This window comes from Pseudomassariella vexata (assembly GCF_002105095.1).
Source record: "Pseudomassariella vexata strain CBS 129021 chromosome Unknown BCR38scaffold_6, whole genome shotgun sequence".
Taxonomy (NCBI): Eukaryota; Fungi; Ascomycota; class Sordariomycetes; order Amphisphaeriales; family Pseudomassariaceae; genus Pseudomassariella; species Pseudomassariella vexata.
In genome coordinates this window covers 738892-765516 of record NW_024467961.1, presented here as the reverse complement: position 1 = coordinate 765516, position 26625 = coordinate 738892, and the positions used below count along the sequence as shown (strand labels likewise).

The 26625-nt window shown below is 50.1% G+C and overlaps 6 protein-coding genes across 6 annotated transcripts; 2 read left to right on the top strand and 4 right to left on the bottom strand.

Annotated features, from left to right (window-relative positions):
* Positions 1-367: 367 nt before the first annotated feature.
* Positions 368-1290, bottom strand: BCR38DRAFT_431538 (uncharacterized protein). Its single transcript, XM_040860106.1, has 5 exons — positions 895-1290; positions 805-831; positions 725-751; positions 648-674; positions 368-586 (listed from the first exon to the last, which is right to left on the bottom strand). Exons 1-5 carry the CDS (start codon positions 1053-1055, stop codon positions 556-558), a joined length of 273 nt encoding a protein of 90 aa, XP_040716134.1. The 5' UTR covers positions 1056-1290; the 3' UTR covers positions 368-555.
* Positions 1291-2428: 1138 nt separating this feature from the next.
* BCR38DRAFT_188675 (uncharacterized protein) lies at positions 2429-3009 on the top strand. Its single transcript, XM_040853983.1, has one exon. The coding sequence runs from the start codon at positions 2617-2619 to the stop codon at positions 2908-2910; it is 294 nt and encodes a 97-aa protein (XP_040716133.1). The 5' UTR covers positions 2429-2616; the 3' UTR covers positions 2911-3009.
* Positions 3010-4825: 1816 nt separating this feature from the next.
* Positions 4826-7044, bottom strand: BCR38DRAFT_408731 (uncharacterized protein; the record flags this gene model as incomplete). Its single annotated transcript, XM_040858297.1, has 3 exons — positions 4826-5087; positions 5157-6622; positions 6676-7044. The coding sequence occupies 3 exons, from the start codon at positions 7042-7044 to the stop codon at positions 4826-4828; spliced, it is 2097 nt and encodes a 698-aa protein (XP_040716132.1).
* Positions 7045-11997: 4953 nt separating this feature from the next.
* On the bottom strand, positions 11998-13401 carry BCR38DRAFT_408730 (Lactonase, 7-bladed beta-propeller-domain-containing protein; the record flags this gene model as incomplete). Its single annotated transcript, XM_040858296.1, has 3 exons — positions 11998-12339; positions 12407-12872; positions 13022-13401. 3 exons carry the CDS (start codon positions 13399-13401, stop codon positions 11998-12000), a joined length of 1188 nt encoding a protein of 395 aa, XP_040716131.1.
* Positions 13402-16323: 2922 nt separating this feature from the next.
* On the bottom strand, positions 16324-19551 carry BCR38DRAFT_431509 (flavin-containing amine oxidoreductase). Its single transcript, XM_040860105.1, has 6 exons — positions 19434-19551; positions 18547-18667; positions 18220-18385; positions 17611-18030; positions 17189-17478; positions 16324-17118 (listed from the first exon to the last, which is right to left on the bottom strand). The coding sequence occupies exons 1-6, from the start codon at positions 19475-19477 to the stop codon at positions 16513-16515; spliced, it is 1647 nt and encodes a 548-aa protein (XP_040716130.1). The 5' UTR covers positions 19478-19551; the 3' UTR covers positions 16324-16512.
* A 2629-nt stretch (positions 19552-22180) lies between these two features.
* Positions 22181-24708, top strand: BCR38DRAFT_473968 (acyl-CoA dehydrogenase/oxidase). The gene is made up of 5 exons (XM_040862953.1): positions 22181-22809; positions 22900-23588; positions 23656-23911; positions 23978-24014; positions 24166-24708. The coding sequence occupies exons 1-5, from the start codon at positions 22665-22667 to the stop codon at positions 24572-24574; spliced, it is 1536 nt and encodes a 511-aa protein (XP_040716129.1). The 5' UTR covers positions 22181-22664; the 3' UTR covers positions 24575-24708.
* Positions 24709-26625: the final 1917 nt, after the last annotated feature.

The following is a 26625-nucleotide window of genomic DNA, read 5'->3' as shown; positions in this document are numbered from 1 at the left end:
GTGGTCCCATGAAGAATCCAGTATACAAAGTACGCAACCCGTTTTCGGTGATGGTGATGTTGCAGGTTGCGCACACCAGCAGGATGATTGGTTACTTGTTTCCATAGAAGACTGCCGATCAAAACTTGACATTGACGTTTGGCAACATCGGGACAATTTGCTCCTATCTGCAGTTGAACTGGCGAATTGAATTTCGGCCTGTTGTCTTCAGCGAACGTTCGCTTACTGGCAAACGAAGGCGGTGTCGTCATCATGTGCTAACAAGCAGCAGAGGCTGCGTATGAGTTGTCGTACTTTCCCCAGTTGGCCCCCAACAAACGCGTTGCACGACCGATGACGCATGTTTCTGGATGTTATAAGAGGCCGATGAGAAATATCTTCAGCGCTCAGCTCAAATTTCCATCCCAGCTGTCTCACACCATCAACCACCACCGGCGAAGAAACTTTCAGTAACAAAGATGTCTGACGGAAACGGAAATACCAACTGCACTAATTGCAAGGACTGTGGGTTGAAATATCATTGTTTTTGAGGACAAACTGACGATTTTTGGTTTCCTAGGCAAGAACTGTTCGAACTGCACGAACTGTGAGATACCCTCAATTGACGAATTGGGTATTTTCAATGAGGTTCTAACAATTGTTCCCAGGTACCAGTTGCACTGATTGCTCTAATTGCAAGTTACGGAACCCCTTGCAGTCGTCGGATTTTCTAACAGATGTTCAGGCACTGATTGTGAGGACTGTTCCAGCTGTGAATCACTTCCCCATGCGCCTGTCTCAAGAGTACCGTGCTGACATGATCAGCTTCCAATTGCAAGGACTGCAACGACTGTAAGTTATTGGCTTCTCTGTTTATTAGCAGCGCCAGGAGTCCTCGGCTAACATTCGAACTAGGTTTGAACTGTAGTAATTGCACCGACTGTTCGGGCCTGAGCAATGCCTCGAACCAGCACGGCGTTCATCAGAAGGACGAGCTGAAATGAGCAAGGGCTCGTGGATCTCAGGTCATAAGGCTGTTGGAGAGAATCGAAATGGAAAGCGGGGATAATCCACATGACACGGCATAGGGCATATTGGTCCAAACCAGTAGCGTCTTCCTCTATTCCATACGGTCATTGCTCCTAGGGATCTCACTTGCGACTGATTCAGAGGGGATAACGTGCATAGTCTACAGCTTCCATGTTTTAGGTAAATGATAATACGGATTATAGTATCTTGACTAGGTCGTTTAGCAACATGGACGTGGCCGAAGTTAACGTCATTAACGACTCACCTTCAGCTATGGCAGGGCACCATCAATATGATTATCGGTAAAAGTGATATAATAAACGCCAGGATGTTCCAAAAGCTTACATCCCATACGACGATAATATATATGTGCGGTCAGTCATAAGAAAAAACATGAAGAACGCCAAGATTAGTATTATTGGGCAGATGGGAATTTGAAGATAGGTGATGTTCCTCATAGGCCAGCCACCTCTGCGTAGGGTTACACTGTTTCTCAAAGACGGTGATAATTCTTAATACAGACCCAATTTTCAACTAAGGCCTCCATTTTGGACACGAATCGCTGCTACTACCCAAACATCTCCCTCCTCCCCATGTCGTCCTTGGGAACGCATTTATAACAAACCCGCTGCGAAACAAATTTCATCAAATCAGCTCAACAATCTGATCAACACCGAGAAAAAGATTTCACCCGGATCTAGAGTCTAAGCTTGTGTCCAACAGACCCTGACATGCCAGGTGAACTGCTGGGCGTGAAGTCGTCCCAGCCTGCCGAATGGCCGGACACCAGGGACAACAGTTCATTGACAGACTAGGGAAAGAGGCAACCAAAATGTATCATGCGAAATATTGCACCCGAAGCGCAGCCTCAAGAGAATTTCGAGGGTTTAGGTTGGGGATAGTAGTTCAGAGTGGTGCGACGGAATAGGTATATGCAGACGAGATGCAGTGCGCAGACACACCTCCTGGGCACTGATCATTATAAACCCAAATCGTATTTGTTTATGAAGAATATGGACGGCATTCCTGTTTATAGTTTCATTTTACTGTCTCGCCTACTGACCTTTGTTAATACTACATGACGATATTATATTAGCGTGCTGATCACTTAAGTAAGGTATGTAATAAGCATGACCGTCAAAGTCCCATGATTGATGATGGCAAGCTACGCGTTAGACTCTACTGTGAGTGTGACGTGTCCTGTTGATTAATCCACGCATTGAAGCTGCAGGTTCAATCTCAGGGTTCTTACCTGTGGTCAAGCAGGGGGTGAAGTAAACGAAGCGCGATCTAACCTTGAGGATGTACGTCATAGACAGCACGAGACATCAAGACGCTGCACATGTGGCCCGACTGCGGCTCATGCGTACATGGGTATATTGGCCCCGGAAGCGAGCATATGCAAAATGCAAGATGCAAAGTGCCTTATTTTGGAACACCCTGTCTACGTAACTACAGCTGGAGCTTGAAGTGGGTTACCAAAGTCGTGAAACGCCCAATTGAGAAGTCGATGATCTCCAGGCAGTTTTTCCTACTTGAGCATTCATGCATAGCATCCACCTATTGTGACTGAAAACAACGCCGACAGTTTTGTTTCGAAGCTTTTGGATGAGGAGCATATCGCACTTCCCATCAAGACATTTAATGACTCCCTTCCATTCCACAGCAACAAGCCAGCCAATGTTCCTATCGCAGTCTCCTTCTCTCTGTCACCGACCGCCGGCAGCCCCAGAAAGATCACCACATCCATCCATCCGACCAAGACCCTTTCTACCAACCCTTATACGAATGAAGCGCGACAAAACGTACCCACCTACAGGTCCCTCTCCGTGGTCTCAACCTATCGATCCCAAACCGAGCCCTATACGCCGCAACGGTAGGCGCCGCGCAGTGAATCGGTAGGGCAGTGATTCCCTGTTGTGGGTAGAGTGAGGTAGAAAGAAAGTTTGGGGAAAGGGAACCAAAGTCTGAGAGATCTTGGATGACCCCCGGCATTTGGGGAATCTCGGCTGCCTCATTGCAAGTGCCGAGTGGAAACACATAATGAAGAAGCCACGAGCCGATATGCCAAATATCGGTCGTAGGAATATGTTCACGGAGTCAAGTATAAAGACGCACCTTGAAGGAAGGAAGTCGATAAAGCACAGTAAAAGTCCCCCTGCAGGAAGTATATCCACATGTTTCACAACCACAGATGTTCGAATTGGCACGGGAAAGAATGCGGGGTGGGTAAGGGTAGTTAGAAGCCGCCTGTCTTGCTAAGTTCGCATCGTGCCTTTCCCCAGCGCCTGGATCCGAATCCATTCCTTATAGTAAACTGATGTATTTACCGTCCGAGTTAACAAACGATGGCAGCTCGCGTCAAGTCATGATATGTCCCTCAGGAAGGTGGTTCGCCCACTGTCCATACCCTCGCGAGGTAGCAGACGATGTTGAGTTTGCTCATCCCGATTACGAGTATTGGAAACCCTGCATTGTATACCTTCACACATGGTATATTTGGAAATGAAGGATCATGATTCTAGGGTCCAAGCCCGGAGCCGCTAGTCATGGTTTGATGTATGTGATCAATCTCGCAGTGGCAGTGCTCTATACAACAATGCTGTCCATTCCCTGGTATCTAAGAAAGCATTCAAGTACGGTTGATGCTGCGTGGCCTGTTGAGACCGGTCATAATTAAGGCAGTCAACTCTGTCCCGTTTCTTATTTGAGCTTGCGAGTTATCTGTTGACCATGACCAGCGTAGAGTACTGTACAAGTCCTGTTGTACGTAGCGCAAACCACATAAATCAAGGTGGTATCATACACCATGCGCCGATGTTCATCGGAAGTCCCGACAGGCCAAAGGCGTGACCTATCAGGCTCTCCAGGGTAGAATCCCCTACCGCAAGCAAGTGAAAATCCGTCCATACAGCTGTGTCCATGACATAGAAAGTGACTGACTATCGAAGCCCACCTCGATTGACCAATAGCATCGTAACGTACGTGATGTCCAATTCCTCCTCTTCTCAGTTTTATTTAACTTTTGTGAGGTGACTTGGAGGAGTCCAATTTCAGCAGCCTCTCATGCAAGACATACTAAATGGTGCATCCAGGAGCAATGATCGAATTATTCCAGCGATTGATGGAAGGTCCCAGTGGTTGCTTGTGCTCCGCTTACCCCCAGTCCGGTTTGGGCAATCGCAGTCGGTCCTAATTGGTGGAGGGGATTCTTGCGGAAAAGCGGGCCGTCTAGCCTGGGGTACCACGATGTCCCGCCAACCACACGCTACCAATCTCCCCTTCGGGCCCTTCGGGTGCACCAAGCAGGTGGTGCAACCCCAGCTGCAAAGATCCTGCAGCAAAAATCACCGCAAGAAAGTGCACAAACTAGGCTTGGAGGCTTGCTTTCACCTTGCTTGCGTCCGGCCTGAGGGGATGAGTGACCACTGCCGCAATCAGACAATCAGGCAATACGGGATTCGATGAGGCTGAAAGGTCTCGGTTCGGAAGAATAACTGCAACCGAGAGCTGCGCAATCGTCATGGTTATGCCAGCGTGGGCTCTTTGGAATCGTATGGGTGTCAACGCAATGCGCACCTCCTCACTCGTCCTGTTTGGACGCCTGGCCATACCGTTTTCTCGTTACGCCGGTAGACTGTCTATAGGCATGAAAAGCAAGGGAGTGGAAAACGGGTGAGATGGCCTTGGAGTGAAATGACGTCACTAGATGCGTTCGGTGATGAGGAAGGACTCGGAATGAGAACCAGGAATGGTGGCGCCCAGGAACTAGGGGCTAGTGTTGCTGTTGGGTCAACCATGTTTTTGCGTGTAGCAGTCAGCCACTGAGGAAGGTGCGGCGTCTGACTTCAGCTTCCTTGATGATCTCAGCCGCCAAGCTTAGACTAGGGGCCAGTACTGCCATTCTCTCGATGTCCATAATCACGTCGTTGATAATCTGATCGATAGCCTCACGATGAGGCACGAGGGTGAGAAGAATGTTGGAAAGGGATGGTGACATGGTTGCGCCCATAATGAGGAGTGTTTGTGAGACGATGGATAATGCGCCTTGCCATAGGTAGGGGATGTGGCCCATGTGACTGCGGTCGATTTGTTAGGTAAAACGTGAACGTATAGACAAGAAAATAACCTGGGGGATGTCTACTTACTGTGCGGGTATATGCTCCAGCTGCCTGATGGAGGCCTCGAGACACTTGTGACAGCTTTCCCGTACTGAAGGATCTAGGGCGGCTTGTTCATTGTCAAGTACAGCTAAGATGTACGGGCGGTATATAATCGTTCGGCAGGCAAAGAAGCGCAATCGCAGCACCGTCTGAATCGGATCTGGTAGGGGCGCGCGAGTAAAAGGAAATTGTAATGCTGATGGTAGACTTTCATACCACTGAGTCAACTGGAAGTCAAGCTCAGCTACGACTGGTTCCAGGCTGGTTGTGGAGGCCATGGAATCTTTGGAGTAAATAAGCTGGCTGACGCGATTGAGCAACCTCCGGAGTGCGATTTCGGCTAGAAAATACCACAGGTCGTCTCGGCCGACGGCTTCCGACTCTTCGCCCTGGAAGCCTCCCGGAAGCCCAACGTTCTCTTCCAATTGTACGACGCCAGAATGCGGCAGATCCAACTCGGCCAGTAGATCACTTTCGAAAAGCAGCGCGTTCCAATATATTCTCTCAGACAACTCCCTCTGGTCCTCAGGTATCCGCGTCGGGGTCATGAGGAGAAGTTGCAGCTTACTACTTGTTGTGAAGAGCAAGTTCCAGGCTTCGAGAGGGCGCACGAGATAGAAGAGATATGCGGCGGCCAGAAGGTGGCACTGTGCGGCAAGAACACTGTTGGAAGTCATCATGCCGGGTAACAGAGACCAGGCAGCTGTGAAATACTGTAGACCTGGAGGATCCTCATGCGGCACAATGCGAGATATGCTTCCACGCAGACTCGCCTGCCCAAGCGCAAGGACTAGCAAAACGATGCAGCTCTCCGGACCCTCGCGGAAGCCGTTGGTGAGGGCAGTCCGGTAGTGGCTCCGCCAAGTGTAAGGATTAACACAGGCATACCAGATGTTGACTCGGTCAAAGTAGGCCTCGATGTAGGCGTTCGTGTTGGACAAATCGACGCACGGGGTTTTGGCGAGGGAAGGCAACGGTTCCCGAGCCATTTCGAGTTGGAGGAGGATTTGAGGGTCGTACGGCCGTTGAACGAGATCGCGGATCAGAGGCCACTGTAGTAGATGCAGTGCCGCATTCGTATGGACCTTGGGCATGGTCGATATGTTGGTTGGGCTCGTCCATGTGCCCAGACCGGCGCTGGGGATGATGGAGAGGAAGCTGCTTGCACCGTGAACCCCAGCTTGGCCCATCAGATTCTCACCGCTGAGGGCGGTTCCGTTGCTCATGGGCGGCGAGTCGCCCGATAGTTGCATCCCGTTTGGATGATTGCCGCTTAAACCCATCTGAAGAAGGCTTTCTATGCGGTTAAGTCTTTCGAGGATGAGCTTGTCGCCGGCGTCAAGCTTGATCCCAGGCTCTCGGTAGATGCATTCCGCTCCGAGTTCCGTGCAGAGCTTACACTTTGGTTTGGTGCCGTCGCAGCGAGATTTGCGAGACCGACATACTTCACACTAAGTCTTCTGGTCAGTAACCCACTCAAGCGTGGATCCGCTGAACGACCTACAGCTATCGTAGCCCTTCTCCGGGGATAGTCGACCGTTGCGTCCGTGTTGCGTCTCTTGAGCGGATTTGAGCTCTCGTCGCTCGACATCTTCTGCAGACCGTTGATTACCTGATCAGGACGGGCTTCGGACGACTGTGACAAGTTGCGCGTCTTCTGTGCTGATCCCAGTATACCGTCGCGGCTGAAACTGGTCCTCGGTGCTTTAAGAGAGATGGGAGACTTTATTGCGGAACCATTGGGAATCGAACTGAGCTGCGGAGACGACACTTCAATGGAGAAGTTCTCTCTGGAAGGAAGCGGGAATGCCCTGCCTGAGGTGCTCGCGCCTCCAACAGAAAGAGGGGAGTCGCCCGTCGAGGACGGTGACATGTCGTGGGTTTGCAGACCGACCGTACTCAACGCCGTGATGGGCACCCTTAGGATAGGAACAAGCCGGTCGAGATAGTAATCCTATGCGACGCCCAGCCGGAAGTAAATGGCCTCTGCTTCAGCAACGCATTTATCCACGACGTTCCACGTGGAAAAGCAACATCGAAGATATGACGAAGGGAAGGAAGCAGCGCCAGAAAAAGCGTGGCCTGCAAGGCACCTCGTTATGTTTAAACGGACTCTGAAAACCCGGAGCATTGCAGTCCACCTCCTTGAATTACAGATTTCTAGGGCGAGGCAGAGGCGGCACATAGCGCACCTCCCACCCTTGTAGACCCCAACTCGTCACCTGGGGCATGAGTTCGTCAAACCCCAGAATAACTTCCCATCCCGGTATGGATGCACCCACTTGAAGGTCACCGAGTACAGGGGCCCTCGAAAGTAACCTCGTCTAATTGGAGCTCCAGGTGCTGAGGACCAGCGGTCGATTCTGAAGACGTACGGGGGACTTGTGACGACAGTAGGTTGTACTTCCTACTCGAGACGAATTTTCTGCTCCTGTGAGTTTTTCATCAGCAGACCGGCGGTGACTTGTCAGATGGCCAGTACAAAGTACAAATTGGCGGTGGGTCAAGACTCCGTATGATGGAGTAGTAACTAGGTGGGGGAGGGGTTGGAAATCCTCGTACGAAGCGAAGATCCGTTAGCTTTGGGATAGCGGGGAAATCGTATTCGCGCGTGTATTCGCGAAGACACTGGGGATCTTTGCTGTGAGCTCTCACTAGAGAGCACGCTTCTGTCTTTGGGAGGGCGCAAGTAAAGGCTCTAGTCTCTGGATAAGCCGCTACTTCAAGCTGAATTAATTGAAGTCCCAGATACCACAGGCGGATAGGATGGATCTGCGGTTCCTCAAGGCAGGACGGACAGGCCCCCCGGCTTCCGGATGAAAGGTAATATGAATCGTATGGTTCAGAGGCGTTCCTCAATCCTCAATGAGGCTAGGGCGACACGGGAAGTGATTACGTGGTGGGTATCTGGGCATGCAAATTCCAGAAATGGTGGTTGAAGTTACAGCGAAACTGCATGTTGAGGATGTATGAGTACTCGAGCTCAGACCCTTGCTTCCGCAGCAAATCTTTTTCGTCTTTGTTTTTGGGACACACTATAACTGTGCTGCGGACGTGGATATTGCTGACCTTGCGAATCTAATAGTGCTGTTGAGGTGTATTGTGGCGGCCGTTTATGGGGCCTCGCTACCGCCCAGTTGTGTCGCTGACGCTCTATGTAGGTAAGAGCATGTACGTACGAGCAACGCAAGTAGACTGCTTTTGAGCGGGGTGCATTATTGGGATCGCATAGAATCATTTGACAAATTTGGAGGTGGTGGTGAACTTTGACGAAGTCTGCTCACAATGCTCACAAGAGCCAGCCGGCGATCCTAGAGCCGAGTCCAGGTCCCCCGCAACAAATTGCACCCAAGAACTTCACAGCGACCTGAGAAAGCGTGGGCTTCTGGTGGGGAGATCGGACGTGGCCTGGGCCGAAGAGATCCGAAATGAAGACATGCCTTGTTGGCGTCCAGCAGAGTGGAAGCGAGAGTGTAAGAGAGCAGCAATTTCAAATTTTCTATATCTTGTTTGGCATAGCAAGCATTTGATCGCAGCATGGTTTGTGTTGGGGCAGAATCTGGCACTTGCCATCCGAACTCTGCACCCCACGTAAGATGAGCACCTGTGCGTTGCGGCTTCCTCGTAGTTGCTCGTGGGTCTTCGATCTCCAGACCTTCCCCAGTCTGGGGTTAGTGAAAGGTGGATTTATTGGCACTCCGCTGCTCATCACATCAACTTGGTCTTGTGTTAGCGAGCCGAACCGGTTTATCTGATCCGTGATTGACTTGCGAGTGTTCATCTTTCGACACCTTCCCTCTGGGCTTCAATATATAAGCCGTCAATCTTTCTGTCGCTTACTTGTTCCACCTTCCTATCTTGATATGAAGAATTGATACCAAGTCCTCTTGTTGTCATCACAGAACGCAAGCTGATGACAAGACACTCCGCAGTATCGTGCTTAAGGCGTAGATATTACAAAAACGGGGCCAAGTGTCTCGGTCCTTTCTTTCAGTCAGCACCTTGCAAGCAATCAGAGAGCTCTTTACCCACAAAGTGAGCCCGTTCCACGTTTCCGGCATGCCAGTAAGATTCAAAGGGGTGAAATATCCAAAATACATCATGCAGGTTGTCAACTTCCAACTGGATCTACCAACGTTCTGGGTCAGAACGCGGTCAGAGGGTATTTGCATGAAAGGGGGTTCTAACGGGCCGAATACTGGGTGAATGTGATTCGAAAACGTGGCAGCCCTGTGCGTTGCCTGCGTTTTGTAGGCCCGTAACAGACACCACCATTATATGAACCGGTATTACTACTTTTCTTCTCCGATGATCGACCACGAAGATCGCTTCTCAAACGTCTTTCCGGCCTTAGCACCGTCCTTAGCACCGTCCTGAGCTGGGGAAGGCTTTTTCTGCAGGGAAAGCTGGACTTGTCAGAAGGTTAATGAAACCTACTTGTTGATTTCACAGGGTCCAATTGAATTCTTCTTTACTCCTACCGGAATGAAGAATGGGGTCCTCATTTCGGAAATCCTGACATGAGACTGATAATTGCTGGGTTTTAGCGCTGGTGCAAATGGCCTGATCAACACGAGATAGTTGGCTGCACTATTCTTCATTTCTGGAGGGATAGGTAGGTTGCATACCAACCTAATAACTCCATAATCACTCGAGACCAGAGTGGAACCTGCTTACCTTTTGGGTTGACGGCACGTTTAATTACTCGTCAATGCCGTTCCAAACTTACAAGTAATACGGCTTGTCTGACAATATTCTGTGCCGTCCCAAATGTTGCTATCCATAGGTAGTGGGAATCGAATCCCGCGGTAACTTATTAATAATCAGGCATTTGGTGACCGGCGGGTCCATTAAGGACCTCGCTACAGGTGTTTGGGCCTCTTCCTTCGCCAGAATGACTTTAATCCCTATCAGACGAAGCCCGAATACGGTCAATTTATCTAGTTTGTGCCATATCCGAGAACTGATCCTTATTCACACTATCCGGATGGTTGACCAAGAGACAGGACTTGTTGGCACCGAGCACATCCCCTTTGAAAAGCCTACACGGAATTATAACACCTGAGACAGCCCGTAAGGCTTTAGACACGGTGCCCCAGAAATTCAGGTCAGAGTTCAGACACTGGCACCGCGCCTCAAGAGAACCTAACTACGGTCGAACTCCACAACCAACAACAGGTAACACACTCCCTTATGGATCGTGACCAGAGTCAGTTAGCATAGTGAACTGATATATGACAAGATGACGGCCATTCATAGGTCCGCTTTGATCTGAAAGCGGCACAGCCGCGCTATACCCATCAAGGCCAGTCCCAGAAATCAAATATGCCCATGGCATGACCAAAGTCCACAGAAGCAGCAGCATACGAATAAAGGGATCCCTTTCTGGGACCGGCCGCGCGAGCTCCTTCTCTGTATGCGTAGCACTAAAGCAGCCTTGGTGGGTTTTCTCCCTTCCGTACCCTAGGATCCAGGGTTTCCACTAGCAGCAAAATGGCAACACGGCTCGTGGTTACTTGTCTCTAAGGGGACCAATATTGGCACTCGGTACTGGAGAGAAGACCCCCAGCGCTCAGCTCGTCAACAGGCAGTTAGCTGCTGTATCGGTCTGGCCGCCTGGAGCAAGCGACTATCTGATTGGGATGCTGAAATCCAGTAACTTGAACGAATAATATTGAGGCAACCTTACTCTTACGACAGTGCTTGACGTCAACAAGACCTTGGTTCCGTTCGAAGTTCTCGACATCATCACGCACTAAGAACATGACAAGAACAGGACGCAATATAAATTTTTGGCACAGTCCAGCGGCCGCAGTCGATCTCCCAATCCGCACGCTTCTGTTATGGGGCAGGCAACGACCAGCGCACGCAATACTGCCGTCACTACCCTACCATCAATCCTCACTCGCCCAACATTCGGGATGTTTTTTGGAAAATCATGCAGAAACTCGCATAGCGTAACCTGAGCTAGATCAGGAGTAGAAACTATGAATGCCGATGAATGGGATCTCGTACTGGGTTAGGCCAGACTGCAAAGCTTCTTTCTATATTGAACTAATTGGCCACTATTGAGCGGCAGATCAAGGTCACACTACGCTCCGTTTGTTTTCTGGCTTACGGACATATTCCATACATATCCACAAGGAGGAATTCGCCAATTGAACACGAACAAAAATACTCACTTCAGGTTACAGCATCCCATCTTCCCCGAGAAGAATTCTATTTTCGTCATATTAACTACGCTGTGGCACCTCTCCATATTGCGCCGCGCAGCTGTCATCCCTCTCTTCGGCCTATGAGAGCTTGATGCTGTGTTCCTCGCTTCTGCAAACAACATAATTCCTCTGCAATTTATATAGACAAGGCAATATCGCAGAACCCCGCAAGCATGACCAAACATCCCGTCGCAGGCTGAAGGGTTACCAAGATTTGCGCCAGCTGATCAGGTTGAGGCTCTGGGCGTTGGAGTCGTCAGGGTTGTGATTATGCAACAGGTCAAATGAGTATGTCTTGATATACGAGCCCGTCTCTGGAACTGTTTTCCTCAGGACCTCGCTCGCTTATCCAAAAATATGGACATGTGCAGCAAAATGCCCTTTCGTTATCTTGTTTTTCTGCGATGTCGCAGGCCGAATAAAAGGCCCCCACCCCCCCTCCCCCGGTCAGGTAATTGCAAGGGCTAAATACGTCGATTTTGGCCTGGCAGCTGCCAGGCTCACCGTGCTGAAGACTTGACAGTGGGTCATTTCATTTCCTTTCAGACCTTGCATTTTCATCTCAAGTCTAAAATATGGGGTACATAGGTCCAGAACTTGGTATCCTGGTTCTACTCATCGAAGATTACGGCAGTCACCTCCCCCGCAATGTCAGCACTGGCCAAGAAGTTGCCGAGCAACCCAGTTTGGACATCTCGCTTGACCACCACGACGCGGCCATCCGACTGCAGGCCAATGGCAACCATATCACCAGCCTTGTTGATGGAGAATTGGCGGGGAATCCGCCCTCCAGATGGTGCTGTCTGCACGTGGGTCAGCCCCCCCGTCGCATGATCTAATGAGAATGATATGATGGCATCTGAAATGATCTCTGTGCTGTTGGTGGGATCGAAGTTGGGAATGGTGAAGGAGTTTTCCCCGCGGGAAGACACAACGAGAAATTTCTCATCCGGCTGCAATGACTGGTTAGTAGAGCGGCCTACGCACGGGTCTGAGGGGATTCTTCTCGAGGTCACTCACTGATAACTCGATCTCGGCGGCGGTAGTGCCCTTGGGAACAGTTTCCCCTTCACCGTGTGTGTTGATGGCAAAAAGTTCAACAAAGCTCAAGGTCGAGTTGCTATTGTACACAACTTCGTAACCAGTGATGGTATTGGCCAGTTCACCGACAAGATACATGAACGTCTTCTCGTCCGTAGCAAGGAAAGCGGCATGTCTCGGTCCAGTTCCGGGAACTGTGACAAGGGGGTCGACCGATGTCCATTCGAGGCCGCCTTCCTCGACCTTGAAGATGCGGACAAGATCAGCCCCCAAGTCTGGTACCAAAATGTAGTCGCCGGTGGGGTCCAAAAGGGCTTCATGCGGATGGGAAGCCTCTTGGCGCGAGGGGTTAGACCCTGGTTGCGAAAGCTTGTACGTCTCGCTTTGCAATACAGTCAAAGCTGCTGCGTCCGCGATCGAGAGGGTGGTGAAGGAGGAGCCTCCACTAATCATATTAGTCAGATATGGTCAATCGTAGTGAATCCCCCTGAGAGTTGTTGACCGGTCTAGTTGAACATAGCCACAGATGTGTCAAATGTTCACCTAACCGCTATCTCGTGTAAGAGTAATCCCAGATGGTCAGCTCAGACTTACTATTGCGCCAAAGCCAATCCGTCTCCACCCTCGCCGTAAATAACAGCACTAACAGGGCCAGAAATCACGTCAATCTTGTCCAGCTGGACCAGACTTCCATCGTCACTGGTTTGGAAAGACGAGACGGTACCGTTGGGTGTCGTCAACCCCTCATCTGTGCAGTAAAGACGCGAGTTGGGGTAGTCGAGGGTGAGCCACGCGGGACTGGGGGCGCAGCCATCCGACGTTGAAATGGCTTCGAGTGTGGCAGACGATGCGTTGCCGCTAGGAATCGTCAGGCTTAGCGTGGTGATGGTACCGGCATAGGAAGACACGTAAAGGAGGGCGGCAGAGGACGGTACTACTGCCAAGGAGAGTGACAACAGCCCTACTGGGATCATGTCTTTCAACATCGTGACTCGATTACCAGACGACGGCAGAATAACACCTCGATGGAAAAAGATCGAAATAAGGAAGAGGAAGAAGAAGAGGCTCCCGGTGACAGTTGTTAAAACAAATCCCGCTGATCTATTTCGAAAGCCCAGAAACGCCATACTGAACTGCTTCTCCGTCGGCCGGGATCATGATCATCACAGTTTACTTGGCACCACTTTAGCAGACACTTGCCCAGCACCGAATTAGGAAAGCAGCTCCCCTAGTATGACTTTAACCGGTGTTGCGATGATTTGCTTCGCACCCTAGTCCGGTACTTTTCGAGAGATGTGGAGGGAGGCACTTGGAGCGATGTCGCTTGTTCAGCTTGCAGCTCTGCCAGGCGTGCTTTTTGATCCCTTCGTCTGATGTCAGTTTCTGCCGCTGATAGCGAAGGTGGTGAAGGGGGATTCTTTTCCTACAGCCCACTCCAGGCCATGTTCTGGCTCCGAGACCACGCTGTTAATCACGCAGGTGTGTAGCACCGTTGATTACACCTCCGATGATGGAGTGATTGGGCAGATGACGAGCTGTACCGTAGGAAAACGTTGGGTGGTGAAACAGTTGCAGATGCAAAATTGGCAGACGAGTTCCCATCCCAAGCAGTGAGGCGGGGTGGAAACGTTGGAGCTCTAGCTCGCGACGACAGGGGTGTGCAATTGGGGTACAGAATGCATAATCGCTTACCCTCTTTCATCATCAGTTGCCGTTCTTTTAATTTTTTTACGCCAAATGGTTGTGTCAGATACATACACTTCCAAGTATGCAAGTCTTGGCCACGGGAATAACTCCTCATTTGGTGCGAACTACTGATTCGGTGGGTATCAAGAACCTTTGCGACAATCGCACGCTCCGATACGGCGCCGAGATTCTCGCAACGAGGGAGCAAACCAGAGCGATAATTTGATGCTCAGGGGGTCACAGAACGGCGGGCCGAATCACCAACGTGCGTTCGTGCATACCATATTCGCACGTTCTGGTGTTGAGATCGCCTGCTACAAATCGAGGCCTCGGACCCGAAGGCACGTTGCGAGAAATTGATCATTTCGGGAAACCCATCTGTTGGAGCGCCGCTACTTAACCTCCGATGCTGGAGTCAACTGGCTTCACTAGCATTCTACTTCTGGGTTCAGTATATTCAAGATGGATTCACAGAATCCATCTTAAGAAGCAACTGAGCCTCATTTAGCCGAGGGACTAATGAAACCTTAGTCGTCTCTCCACTTAAAGGCATTATAAGTCGTATGGAAGAGTGACGAAAACATAATATCCACGTCTACTCCGACCAAAGCCAGTTCGACGAGCCCGTTTTTCTACCCCCAAATACCGTGTACTCGCGACTTGTGTACAGGATCACGCCCCCTCATTCATAATTACTCCAGTAGAAAAGAATAATTGTGATCCGGTCAGGAGTAGATTGCAACTTGACCGGATCACCAAGGTTAGAGTATTTCTCACACGTGGAGTGGAGACGTCTAACCGCATTGACCACCTTTTTGCATGCACCCCCATTTTGCAGGGAATTTCTACGCCTCAACAACACGACGTCTCTCAATTTACCTCGCAATTGCTCCCTATCTACGTACAAAATGGCTAATCCAGTGGAGAATAGTCTGGACGATTTTGAGCAGCGAATCGAACGCGCTAAAGAGCTTGTCCGTCAGGGCTCTTCCCAGGCCGTAGCAGCTCATCGGTACGGTATCAAGGGGACTACACTGTCCTACCGTATTCGTCACGGTAATTCGCATCGCGACGCCGCCTCCAGGCAACAAAAGTTGACTCCAGAGCAAGAGGAGGTTATCGTGAACTGGATCCTCACGAAGAAGTGTGTGTACGGGCTCCTAGCAAGCGTTATGTGGCCGACTTCGCTGCCGAAATCCTCCTTGCTCAAGGGGATAATACACTCGGCCAACACTGGGTGGATCACTTCGTTAGCCGCCATCCACAGATACGTACCAAAATTGGGCGCGTCATAGATGCTAGCCGAGTTAGAGCGTCCGATTCGAACAAGATCCGAGACTTCTACACCCTCCTCGAACGCTTACGTACGAAGTTAGATCAGGTTTTTCTCCCCGAGACGAAGCCTAGGGGTACCGAATGGCGACTCCTTATCCTCGACGGCCACCAGACATATATTCATGCCGAATTTATGTGGAAAGCCTACTCGAATAGAGTCGCCGTGCTGTATTTACCCTCACACTGCAGTGACGATCTCCAGCCGTGCGATGTCGGGCCGTTCTCACCTTTGAAGACCTACTACCGCCAAGAGCTCAGGGCTTACGCTTCCTACAAGGCTACAGCCCCAATTTACAAGCAACGTATGCTAGAAGCATATCTACGTGCCTCGGAGAGAGCCTTTACTACGGAAAATATTAAATTTGGCTGGCGGAAGACTGGTATATGGCCCCTAGGCTCCGAAGGACTAGTCGACATATCTTGTGATCCTCCGCCTCATATATCACCACCTTTAGTTGCTTTTACTCCTCAGAAAGCGCAGCAACTATCTAGCCAACTACAGTCGATAGAGAAAGCCGAGGGCGGGGTATCTCGTAAGATTCGTACCCTAGTAGGCAAGGCGGGCAAGGCCCTTACACTCCAGGCCGCCGAGAATGCCAAATTACGTATCGAAAACGAGCAACTATATAAGGAACTCGATAAATACGCTCCAGATATACGCCAGCCCGTCGAGCCAGACCCGAATAAAGTATTCGTTAACTTATCAGCGATCCGAACAGCCCAGGACAAGCGAAATAAGCGAATACGGCCTATTTTACCGGATAAGCAGTTAGAAATTGATACTTTTCTCGAAGGGAGGGTCCCTCCTAAAAAGAGAACTCGAAAGAATATATCTAAGTCTTCGGACACTTAAATTAAGTATGTTCTCTAAATAAATAATATGGACGAAGTATTTAGGTTGATTCAGTTAGACCCTGCAAAATGGGGGTGCATGCAAAAAGGTGGTCAATGCGGTTAGAATCTATGTGAGACCTCCTGACAACTCCTGCTTCTGCACGCCAACAAGTACCTGCACTCGAACCTGGCCTTCCTAGGAAACAAGGCTATTGTGTGAGCATCCTCTTTCAGTGTGCAACCGGGGCACCGCTCTTGTCTCTGCCATAAGCGTCCGCTATTCTCCTCGCGACTAATTCGCCACTCCAGTAGGCCCCGGTTGCCGTTCCCAATGCCACAAACGGCGCCGTATGTTCGCCCGCCATCCAGAGACCCCGGTCTGGAAGTCCTTCTCGCATCGTCTCAATGTCCTTGTCTCCTTCCTCTAGTCCGACTTGAAAATTACCATAACTCCCATTCCCGGCCAACTCGTCGTGTAACCAGTCGGTTGAGAAGCAACCGGTGGGCTGGCAGTCAGATGAAAATTCATCATAGTTTGGAAGGCGTGAGTAGTACGGTCGAAACCAGTCGTACAGAAAGGCGTCCTTCTTCTCCTTGGTAAGCAGCTTCGCAACCTCGTCAGTGAGGTAACGAGATTGGTCGCCGTAAATGTAGAAGAGCAAGGTAGGATGAGATACTGATGGATGCAGCGAAGCGAGTTCTACAATTTCCTGGTGCCATCCCTTAGGGTTTGACTGCGGGGCGTATTTGGGTGCAATCCATTGACAGAACCCCTGGATGGTGCGGTCCCGGGCATCCGGAACGGTCCAAAATGCCCTGGGGAAGCTGATGTAGACCTGGACACCATGAGAAAAAAAAACAAGAAAAAAGAAGAGGGCAGAATGGAATCATGAGATTGGCACCTACCTTCTCGAGACAGCCATAGCTAATGCTGTTGATTGCTTTGGTCAGCCTTGTTGTCAGCGGTGGACTGAATGCTTCGGGGTGCCGCTTCAGCCAGCCTAAAGGTGCTGTCATGACCACTTCATCAAACTCTAGTGTCTCGCCGCTATCGGTGAGGACCGTAAGTTTGTTATCATCGGCGGTGGCCTTGACCTTGTTGACCTTCGTTGAGTATTTGATGTTTGCGCTGTCAACTGCTGGTTTTGCGATCAATTGAAGGATTTTCTGGTATGTTCCGGCGCAAAAAAGATTCTCTAGGTAAGTCGATCAGTACATATTTGGCTGATGTTGAATATTGGGCAATTGTAGGCACTTTGGTGAATTGAGTACGGTGGGAGACCATCGCATCTAGATTTCAGCACTAAGATGCGCAGATGAAAACTGACCTCCTTCAATGCACTCCTCTAGCCAAAAGAACTTGAGGCTTTGGTTGCGAATCGGGCTGCCGACAAAAGCTCCCCACATTTCAGCCATCTGAAACACGACTTCGCGCTTCTTCTCGAAGTCCGGCTGGGTGCTTGGAATTCTCCCTGGGACTTCTCTTTGGAAGAAGTCCCAGAGACTCTCATCGGGGGATATTGTGGCACAGTTCTTGTTGCTGTGTCTGAAAGCATCCTGGACGACATTCCACATGATGGTCGAATGTGTCTCCGCTTCTGGCACGTCAAGGAGCCTCCCTGACTGATCGAAGACATCTGCCTTGTCGTCCCAGGTACCGACGACCGTATCGGTCTGTTTCGCAAGGTCCAAAATAGGATTATCATTCGTGCCATGAATCCAATTTGGGCCAACATCAATAAGATGACCTTAAGTCTCCAAGTCAGCAAGCTATCCCAACACTCATGCCTTCATTGGGCAACGATCTTCTGCGTCGATGATACGTTCCGGCGCTGATCTACCGTACGACCCCCAATTCGTCAAATGCGCTGATGCGCATGTGGTTTTGTGAATGGGTGCAATACCCGGAAACAGGCTTGGATAGGGAGGGCACTGACCACAAGGTAGCTTTTCTTGATGCACTCGGCCACCTAACCGATTCCTGGCCTCCAACAGCGTTACTATAAATCCGCGCTGGAGGAGCACGTCTGCACAGCGCAGCCCCGCGAGCCCTGCCCCGACAATGGCGACATGAGGTCTATGGCTGAAGTCTCTTGATCGGCACTATGATGTAGTCAGCACAGACGGATACTCGACTAAAGCCGCCAAAGAAACTGCTCGTTTGACCGATAAGGTCAAGATGAATATAAGGTGTCCCTCGGATTGAAACCGGTTACAAGTATGGCTTATCAAGCAAAGCGGCGGGGAGATAGTGGAGTCCATACCTTTCTAGGTGCCAAGCTGAGATGCCCGGACATTGAGTCAGAGTTCAACTCCACAACACTATGATGAAGTCGACAGCTCTTGAGGTCTTGCCATATGCGAGATGTACTGCGGTGCGAGGTGCTAACGGATATTGAGTAAGCGTCCATTCTGATGTTTTAGGTTTCTACGGTTCTCAAGGAATAGGTGGTAATTTCAAGCGTGTAAGCTATGGATAAAGTATGAATTCGGGAAATGAGCGTCTTATGGACAATGGCCAATGCTTCCGGGGTGTCTCTTGAGAGTAGTTTTGACAAATCAGATATCGCCCATGTGAGTAGTAGAATTGTGAATAGAGGATAACGAAGTGGCTCCAAGCCAAGGGTAATTATAAGTCGGGTGAAGTCGAATCAAGGTAATTTATCACCGGCACTTGTCAGGTGGACGGGGGTAAATGATCCAGATTACAAACAACGTCGGTTCGAGGAATAGCAACCAGTGAGTATAGGGAAGTGACGTTCTGATGATAAATGCCCATTGCTGCCGTCTTGATGAACATACATATACGGGATAGATCCGGACAGGGAATACAATAAAATGTAATAATAAAAAGAAAGGGCCGATGAACTCAGTTCCTCAGACTAGGAAGGTGTAAAGAGCATCTGGGCCGGATCCTGTGGAATGGGAAGCCTTACGTCTGTTGCGCCTGTCAGTTGGAGAGGCAATATGGACATGCCCAAGGTTCTGACCGATAAAGATAGCGCTGCTGCCACGAGACGAAATCATTGGTTGCGCACGATTCAGGCTCTCTCTCTTCAGTGACTCTCAGGTCTAGCCCCCCGCTGAGTGGAATGTGGGACACGAGCTTGAGCTAGAGCGATGTTCATGATATGGGAAATATTTCACTTACCACGAGTATGTTGTGCTGGTGACGAATAGGAAATTCCGAGGCATTAGACACGACACTGCCAAGAGCCAGCGTCGAGACAGTGAGAATAAGAGTCTCTACTCGGCCAAAGCCATTACACTTGGGGTAGGTAGTTTGCGTTATTGCAAGTCCTACCCCACTCCGAAGACACAATCGCACTACCCGTGCCACGCCCCACCTTTTTTGATTTCGCCGAAGCTCACCAACTAAAGTTGGTGCTGGACACCAAGTTCGCCAGGACACCAAGTACGCCAGATTTCGCAAACATCCATCATTACACTACCATTTAACCACCAAAACGACGAAATTTTCGAGCTCGCGATGGCTTCACGTCTGTACGATGCCGTTCAATACGCCCTAGAACATCCGGAAGCCCCAAAAACGAGGGTGGCAGCTGCTTTCAAAGTCAAACGCGAAACCCTCCGCGATCGCGTCAATCGCCCTACAGACACCAAACAGCACGGCGGCAACAACAAGACCTTTACCAAAGCCGAAGAAAAGGCTCTTTGCAACTACATTGATCGGCTTGATCGAATCAATCTGGCTGTTCGCCCGGAGTTTGTTACAGAAGCTGCCAATCTGATCCTTTTGAAGCGGCTTCGGGCAACGGATAGCGAAGGCCGGCCGATTGAAATCCCTACAGTCGGTACGAAATGGACCACGCGCTTTCTAAAGCGTCATGGATACTTCCATCGAACGCAAAAACAGCTTCAAGCTGAACGTCAATCTGCTGAGGACGTCGAGTCTATAACGCTCTATTACGAACGGCTTCGGACGGTTATTCTAGAAAACGGGATTGGCCCTAATGATACCTGGAATATGGATGGAACTGGGTTCCGGATCGGAGTAGGCAAGAATCAGCTAATCGTAACCAAGCGGAAACGCGCTCACTACTTCGGCTTGCCAGAAAATAGGGAATCTGCTACTATTATCGAAACTATCTCTGCTGGCGGCGCTTCTATCCCGGCATTTATCATCCTTCAAGCAACTGTTCATATGGCTCAATGGTACCAACAGCCTCCACCCCGAAACGAAGATATGCCCAGTCGATACTGGGTATCCAAATGATGAGGTCTGCTTAGAGTGGTTAAAGCATTTCGAATACCAATCCAGAAAGTCGCAAAAGGGCCGTCGCCGTTTATTAATTATAGATGGCCACGGTTCACATCATACGAAGCAATTCATCCAGTTCTGCGAAGATCACGATATTATCCCCTTTGGATTGCCACCTCACCTTACCCATCTTTTGCAACCGCTAGACGTAGTGGTTTTTCAACCGTACAAACACTACCACGCAAAAGCGCTAGATCTGCTGGTTCGTGATGGCGTTCAGAACATCTCCAAACTGGAGTTTTTGTCAATTATCGAAAACGTACGCAAGTCTACTTTCAAGAGAAGTACTATCGAATCGGCCTTCCGAAAAACTGGCATCTATCCATTCAATCCTACCCTAGTTTTGCAGGAGGTCTATGAACGGCAAGCCAAAACACCTACACCATCACCACCACCTCATTCTTCCTCTATCGATAATACTCCGACTACTCTACGACAAATTCACAAAGTAGCTGTACATATCGAGAACTCCCTTTCGGACCCTGAGCTTGGTCTTAGCCCCGAATTCGCCACCAAGCTAAATCGGTTTATCAAAGGGTCCCTGATCAACGCTACGGAGCTGGTCCAAGTTAAACGGGATCTTGGCCGCACCAAATACGCCGAACGAGTTGCAAAACAGCGCCGATCAATGAAGAACTATCAACTTCAATCCGGAGGAGTTTTATCTGTTTCAGAAGGCCGGGAAATGGTCAAAAAAAAGGTTGAAAGTGAAGTCGTCAAGGCACAACGGATTTTGGATAGCCATAACGAACGTATAAAAAAGACCGCCAAGAAGGCCTTTTCAGAAGCAGCCAAAAAGTCCAGGCAATGGCGAAAAGATGGCAATTTGAAGCCAGCAGAGATTGTAACTACAGGTGGTGTGGTTAAGCAGCTACGTCGATTTTAGTTAATAGCAGCTATTTTTGCGAAATCTGGCGTACTTGGTGTCCTGGCGAACTTGGTGTCCAGCACCAACTTTAGTTGGTGAGCTTCGGCGAAATCAAAAAAGGTGGGGCGTGGCACAGGTAAGCCAAATCGCGCTGAGGGCCCTTCGGGTGTTGCCGAGTGTGCCTTCTAGTTGCACAACTCGAACATTCATTATTTGAACCTATTCACACACAACACTTGCAAAATGGCTCCTTGCGAGTCTTCTCATCCTGTTGATGCGGGATTCCTTGGGCGCTTGTGGATGTTTAGATCCACATCACCAGATCCCCTGTCCAGATTCCCCGATCCCCAGATTCCCCGATCCCCAGATTCATGATGGACCGGAGTGCCGCGCTTGGCAGCCAAGGCCCATGGCGGCCACTGGAGAGCAACGACAGGTGTTTATCTCGACAAATACCTGTGACAGAATCTGGCATACTGCTGATTGTAACTGATATCTTCCGCTGTATGTGCAGTCCTGGCCAGGTGATCATGAATTCAGCGTGCGTTAGTAATATATGGATGCGGGACGATGTTGAGGACTTCAAGACGGAACAATCAACACCTGTTTTTCGAACCCCTTTCTACTAGTATACAAGCTCGATAGCACCCTTATCAATAAGTCACAGGCAACTTTTATAGGCAGACCTTCGAGCCTCGAAATGGGTTTCCAACTTTACTTAAAAGAGCGGATGCTTGCCCCTGTTTCCGGGGGCACGTGTCGTGTCCCCTTCCCAGAGCTTCACATGCGAAAGCCGTCACTCGAACCCAGCCAATCAGAGCGAATGACATGTAATCTAGTCCACTAGGGGGCTGGATTTCCCCACATCGACGAGCCGAGGCAACCACTGAAATCCACTGTAATTGGTGCTGACGGTATTGGGATGGTAACCCCAAGAGCCGGCTTTGAGCTCTCAAGCTCAAACAGGCTACCGGTGTACTTATTCTCCAGCATCTAATCCCGATGTTAGCTTACTCGTGTGTCACGCGCCAGTGTCGCAAGCTTCCACGGTTCCATAAGAGCTGATGTCTGCTGCTTTTGCTGAAGTAGCGGTTGTTTACCACTGTACTTCTCCATCGTGTAGTTCTTGACAGAGTAGAGGAGCTTCTGTTCGGTCTTTGTATTGACTAGCCTCTTGACGATCCGATACCAGTCCAAACACCAACTAAACAAGTACCGCTCTCTTCGTAAACATGACGCAGACGTTCTCCCGCGATGATGTCGCTAAGCATAACACTGAAGACTCTCTGTGGTTCGTCATCGATGCCAAGGTCTACGATGTCAGCGAGTTCGTTGACGCCCATCCCGGAGGAGAGGCGGTTCTTCGTCAAGTTGCTGGTAAGTGCTCACTAGTGACGTAAAGAGAAATCGAATCTCTATCCCCACATGGAAGATGGAAGATGGATGGTCGCTGAACCCGTAGCAAAGGCACCGATGCGACTGTTGCATTCTACAACCTCCACCGACACGAGGTCCTCACCAAATATGAAGACCTCTGCATAGGGACGCTCCAAGGCGAGAAGTCCCAGGTCATTACGCCGCAGCCCGGCGATCTCTCCACTGTCCCATACGCAGAGCCCCTGTGGCTTACACCCCCGTTCAAGAATCCGTACTACAACGACAGCCATCGTCGTCTGCAAAAGGCTATGCGCGTGTTCACGGACAAGTACATCACGCCCGAAGCTCAGGCTCGCGAGAAGGATGGCCAATACATCAGCCAGGAGCTCATCGACCGCATGTCAAAAGAGGGCATCCTGCATATGCGCATGGGGCCCGGCAAGCACCTCCACGGGGTCGAGTTGCTGGGTGACGCCGTGAAAGGAGAGGAGTTTGACTACTTCCATGACTTGATCATGGGCCAGGAGGGGGTACGAGCCAACGCTCGTGGTTTCCAAGACGGCAACATGGCAGGCATGGTCATAGGCTTGTCGGCGGTTATGAATTTTATGAAGGACCAAAAGCGGAAGAAGGCAATCATGGACGAGGTGTTTAGTGGCAAGAAGAAGATATGTTTGGCCATCACCGAGGCCTTTGCTGGCTCTGATGTGGCGGGTCTGCGAACAACGGCCACAAAAACCGCTGATGGCAAGCACTACATCGTCAACGGCACCAAAAAGGTACCCTGCTTCACTTCATTCTGAAAATTTGTCAATGGCATTACTAACTCACATGGATTTTCTTCAGTGGATCACGAACGGTGTCTTCAGCGATTACTTCGTCACTGGGGTCAAGACAGACAAGGGTCTCAGTGTGCTGCTCATTGAAAGGGGGGAAGGCGTCGAGACCAAGCCTATCAAGACCTCATACTCCCCGGCGGCCGGAACGACGTATATCACCTACGATAACGTTAAAGTACCTGTTGAAAACCTCCTGGGCGAAGAAAATCGCGGTATCTACGTTATCTTGTCGAACTTCAATCATGAGCGATGGACCATGGTTTGTAAGTTTTTGCCCGTCCTGTAATGCGGCCTGTTGCCATGCCCGGGTGCTGATAATTCATTGACAGGCGGAACCACGCGGATGATGAGAACTGTAGTTGAGGAGTGAGTTACTCTCTGAGTCCTATTTCCCCTTATTTGTCGTGTTTCAGGGGTAGTTCAACAACCTACGAAAGGCTGTCTCACCTCTTAAAATATGATGCTACCCTTCGAAGACGATACTCGAGTAGCAATTACTGACTCGGAGGGTTGAAAGGTGTCTGAAATGGTGCCACCAGCGTATAGTCTTCGGCAAGCGGCTTATTGACCAGCCCGTCATAAGACAGAAGCTGGCCAAGATGATTGCCCTCACTGAATCTCACCAGTCGTGGCTCGAGACCATCACATATCAAATGTGCAATATGGCATACAAGGATCAGGCCACCTACCTGGGCGGACCAATTGGCCTCCTGAAGATGAGCGCCACCCGGGCCGCTCATGAGGTTGCGGACGAGTCGGTGCAGATCTTTGGAGGTAGGGGACTGACCCAATCGGGTATGGGCAGTGTCATTGAGATGTTCCATCGCACGTACAAGTTTGACGCCATCCTTGGAGGCGCTGAGGAAGTCCTTGGCGATTTGGGGGTGAGACAGGCGATGAGGATGATGCCGAAGGCTATGTTGTAGAACCTGCGTGTAGAATCGTATGTACATGGAAATTCTGTATAGAAAGAATTGATGAAGTCCTCGGGATAGGTTCACACCAGCAACTAATGGCTCCTCATCTGACCCCAAGTGTTACCAAAATGGGGTTCTTGGATTTCTAGTTCAAGCGCTATGGGCTATGGGTGAAGATAAATGGCATGTCCGCATTCGTAAGTCATCCATATGAGGTATGCACTCGCAACGTTCATTGATTATCACCGATTATCAGAGACGGGAGCTCATACAGAGTAGGATAAATAACGCGCTCTGAGAAAAGGGAAATTGGGTTTTCCATATAACGTGGTTTAACACCGAGTCGCGCATATCACCGAGTCACGCACTTTTTCAACTTTTCCAACCTTTTGACTTCAACACTTATTTCCTCAACAACAACACCATGTCAGTTCAAACCCAAGAAGCCAAAATCAACCTTGCCATCGAAGCTATCCGATCGACCAAAAATATGAGCCAACATCGAGCAGCAAAGCTATACGGTGTACCCGAGTCCTCACTCCGTGACAGAATCCACGGTCGCACCCCACGTACCGAAATCTGGCCGAATAGCGCACTACTCGCCAAGATAGAGGAAAGAGCTATTGTTCAGCATGTACTTGACCTAGATTTTAGAGGGTTTCCTCCCCGGCTAGAGGGTGTGGAAGATATGGCCAATTCCATTCTTGCGACGCGGGGTACCCGACGCGTCGGCAAGCTCTGGGCGCATCGCTTTGTAAAGCGAACCCCAGAGTTACAGACGCGTTTTTCTCGCTCGTATGACTTCCAGAGGGCCCTCTGCGAGGATCCAAAGATTATTGAGGACTGGTTCTGGCTTGTATCGAATATGAGGGCCAAATACGGGATCCAGGACTGCGATATGTGGAACTTCGACGAGACGGGCTTTATGATGGGCGTTATTCAACGCTCGATGGTCGTTACCTCGTCTGAACGTAATGGTAGAGGCAAGAAGGTCCAGCCAGGTAACCGGGAATGGGCCACGACGATTACCTGTGTCCATTCGGAGGGTCGCGACATCCCGCCATTTCTGGTAATTCAAGGGAACTATCACCTTGCTAATTGGTATACTGAGGGGGACCTACCAGCCGATTGGGTAGTCAAACCGACCGAAAACGGGTGGACGAACAACTAGACTGGTCTAGACTGGATCAAACATTTCAACAAGCACACTATCTCGACCAAAAGAGGCGTGTATCGGCTGTTAGTATTGGACGGGCATGAGAGTCATACATCGGCCGATTTCGAGTCTTATTGCAAGTCTAACGGCATTATTACTATCAGTCTGCCCCCGCACTCGTCTCATCTAACCCAGCCACTTGATGTCGGGTGCTTTGGGGTCTTGAAACGTATATACGGTCGAGAGATTGATATATTTATCAAGTCCCATATTAACCACATTACTAAGGTCGAGTTCTTTATCGCCTTTAAGGAGGCTTATTTAAAGGCAATAACCGACAAAAACATCAAGGCAGGGTTTCGAGGGGCCGGCCTAGTCCCCCACGACCCTGAAGCCGTTATCTCGAAGCTGGATGTTAGGATTCGGTCGCCTACACCCGTTAGCCCCTCTCTTCTAGATGCTGACCCTTGGGTTTCGCAAACGCCAAATAACCCGACAGAGGCTCTCTCGCAGTCCTATTTTGTCAATCGCCGAATCGCCAGACATTAGGGAAGCTCTCCGACCCCAACTTTTGATGCTGTTGGCCACCTTGCGAAGGGTATAACTCGATTAGCCCATGAGAATACCCTCTTGAAGGCTGAGTGCTCCACCCTTCGCAAGGCAAATGAGGCACTAAGCAAGCGTCGGAGGGCAAAAAGATCGCGTGTCCGGCAAGGAGGTGCACTTACTGTCGAGGATGCCCTGGACATTTTGGCCCGGAAGGACGCGGAGGCCCAGGTAAAGGAGGACAAGCGCTCTAGGGGGGGTAAAGAAAAGGCTGGTCCGTCGACTGTACGACGATGTAGTAAGTGTAAGAAGACCGGACATAATGTAAATAATTGTCAGGTCGAACTATAATTGTCAG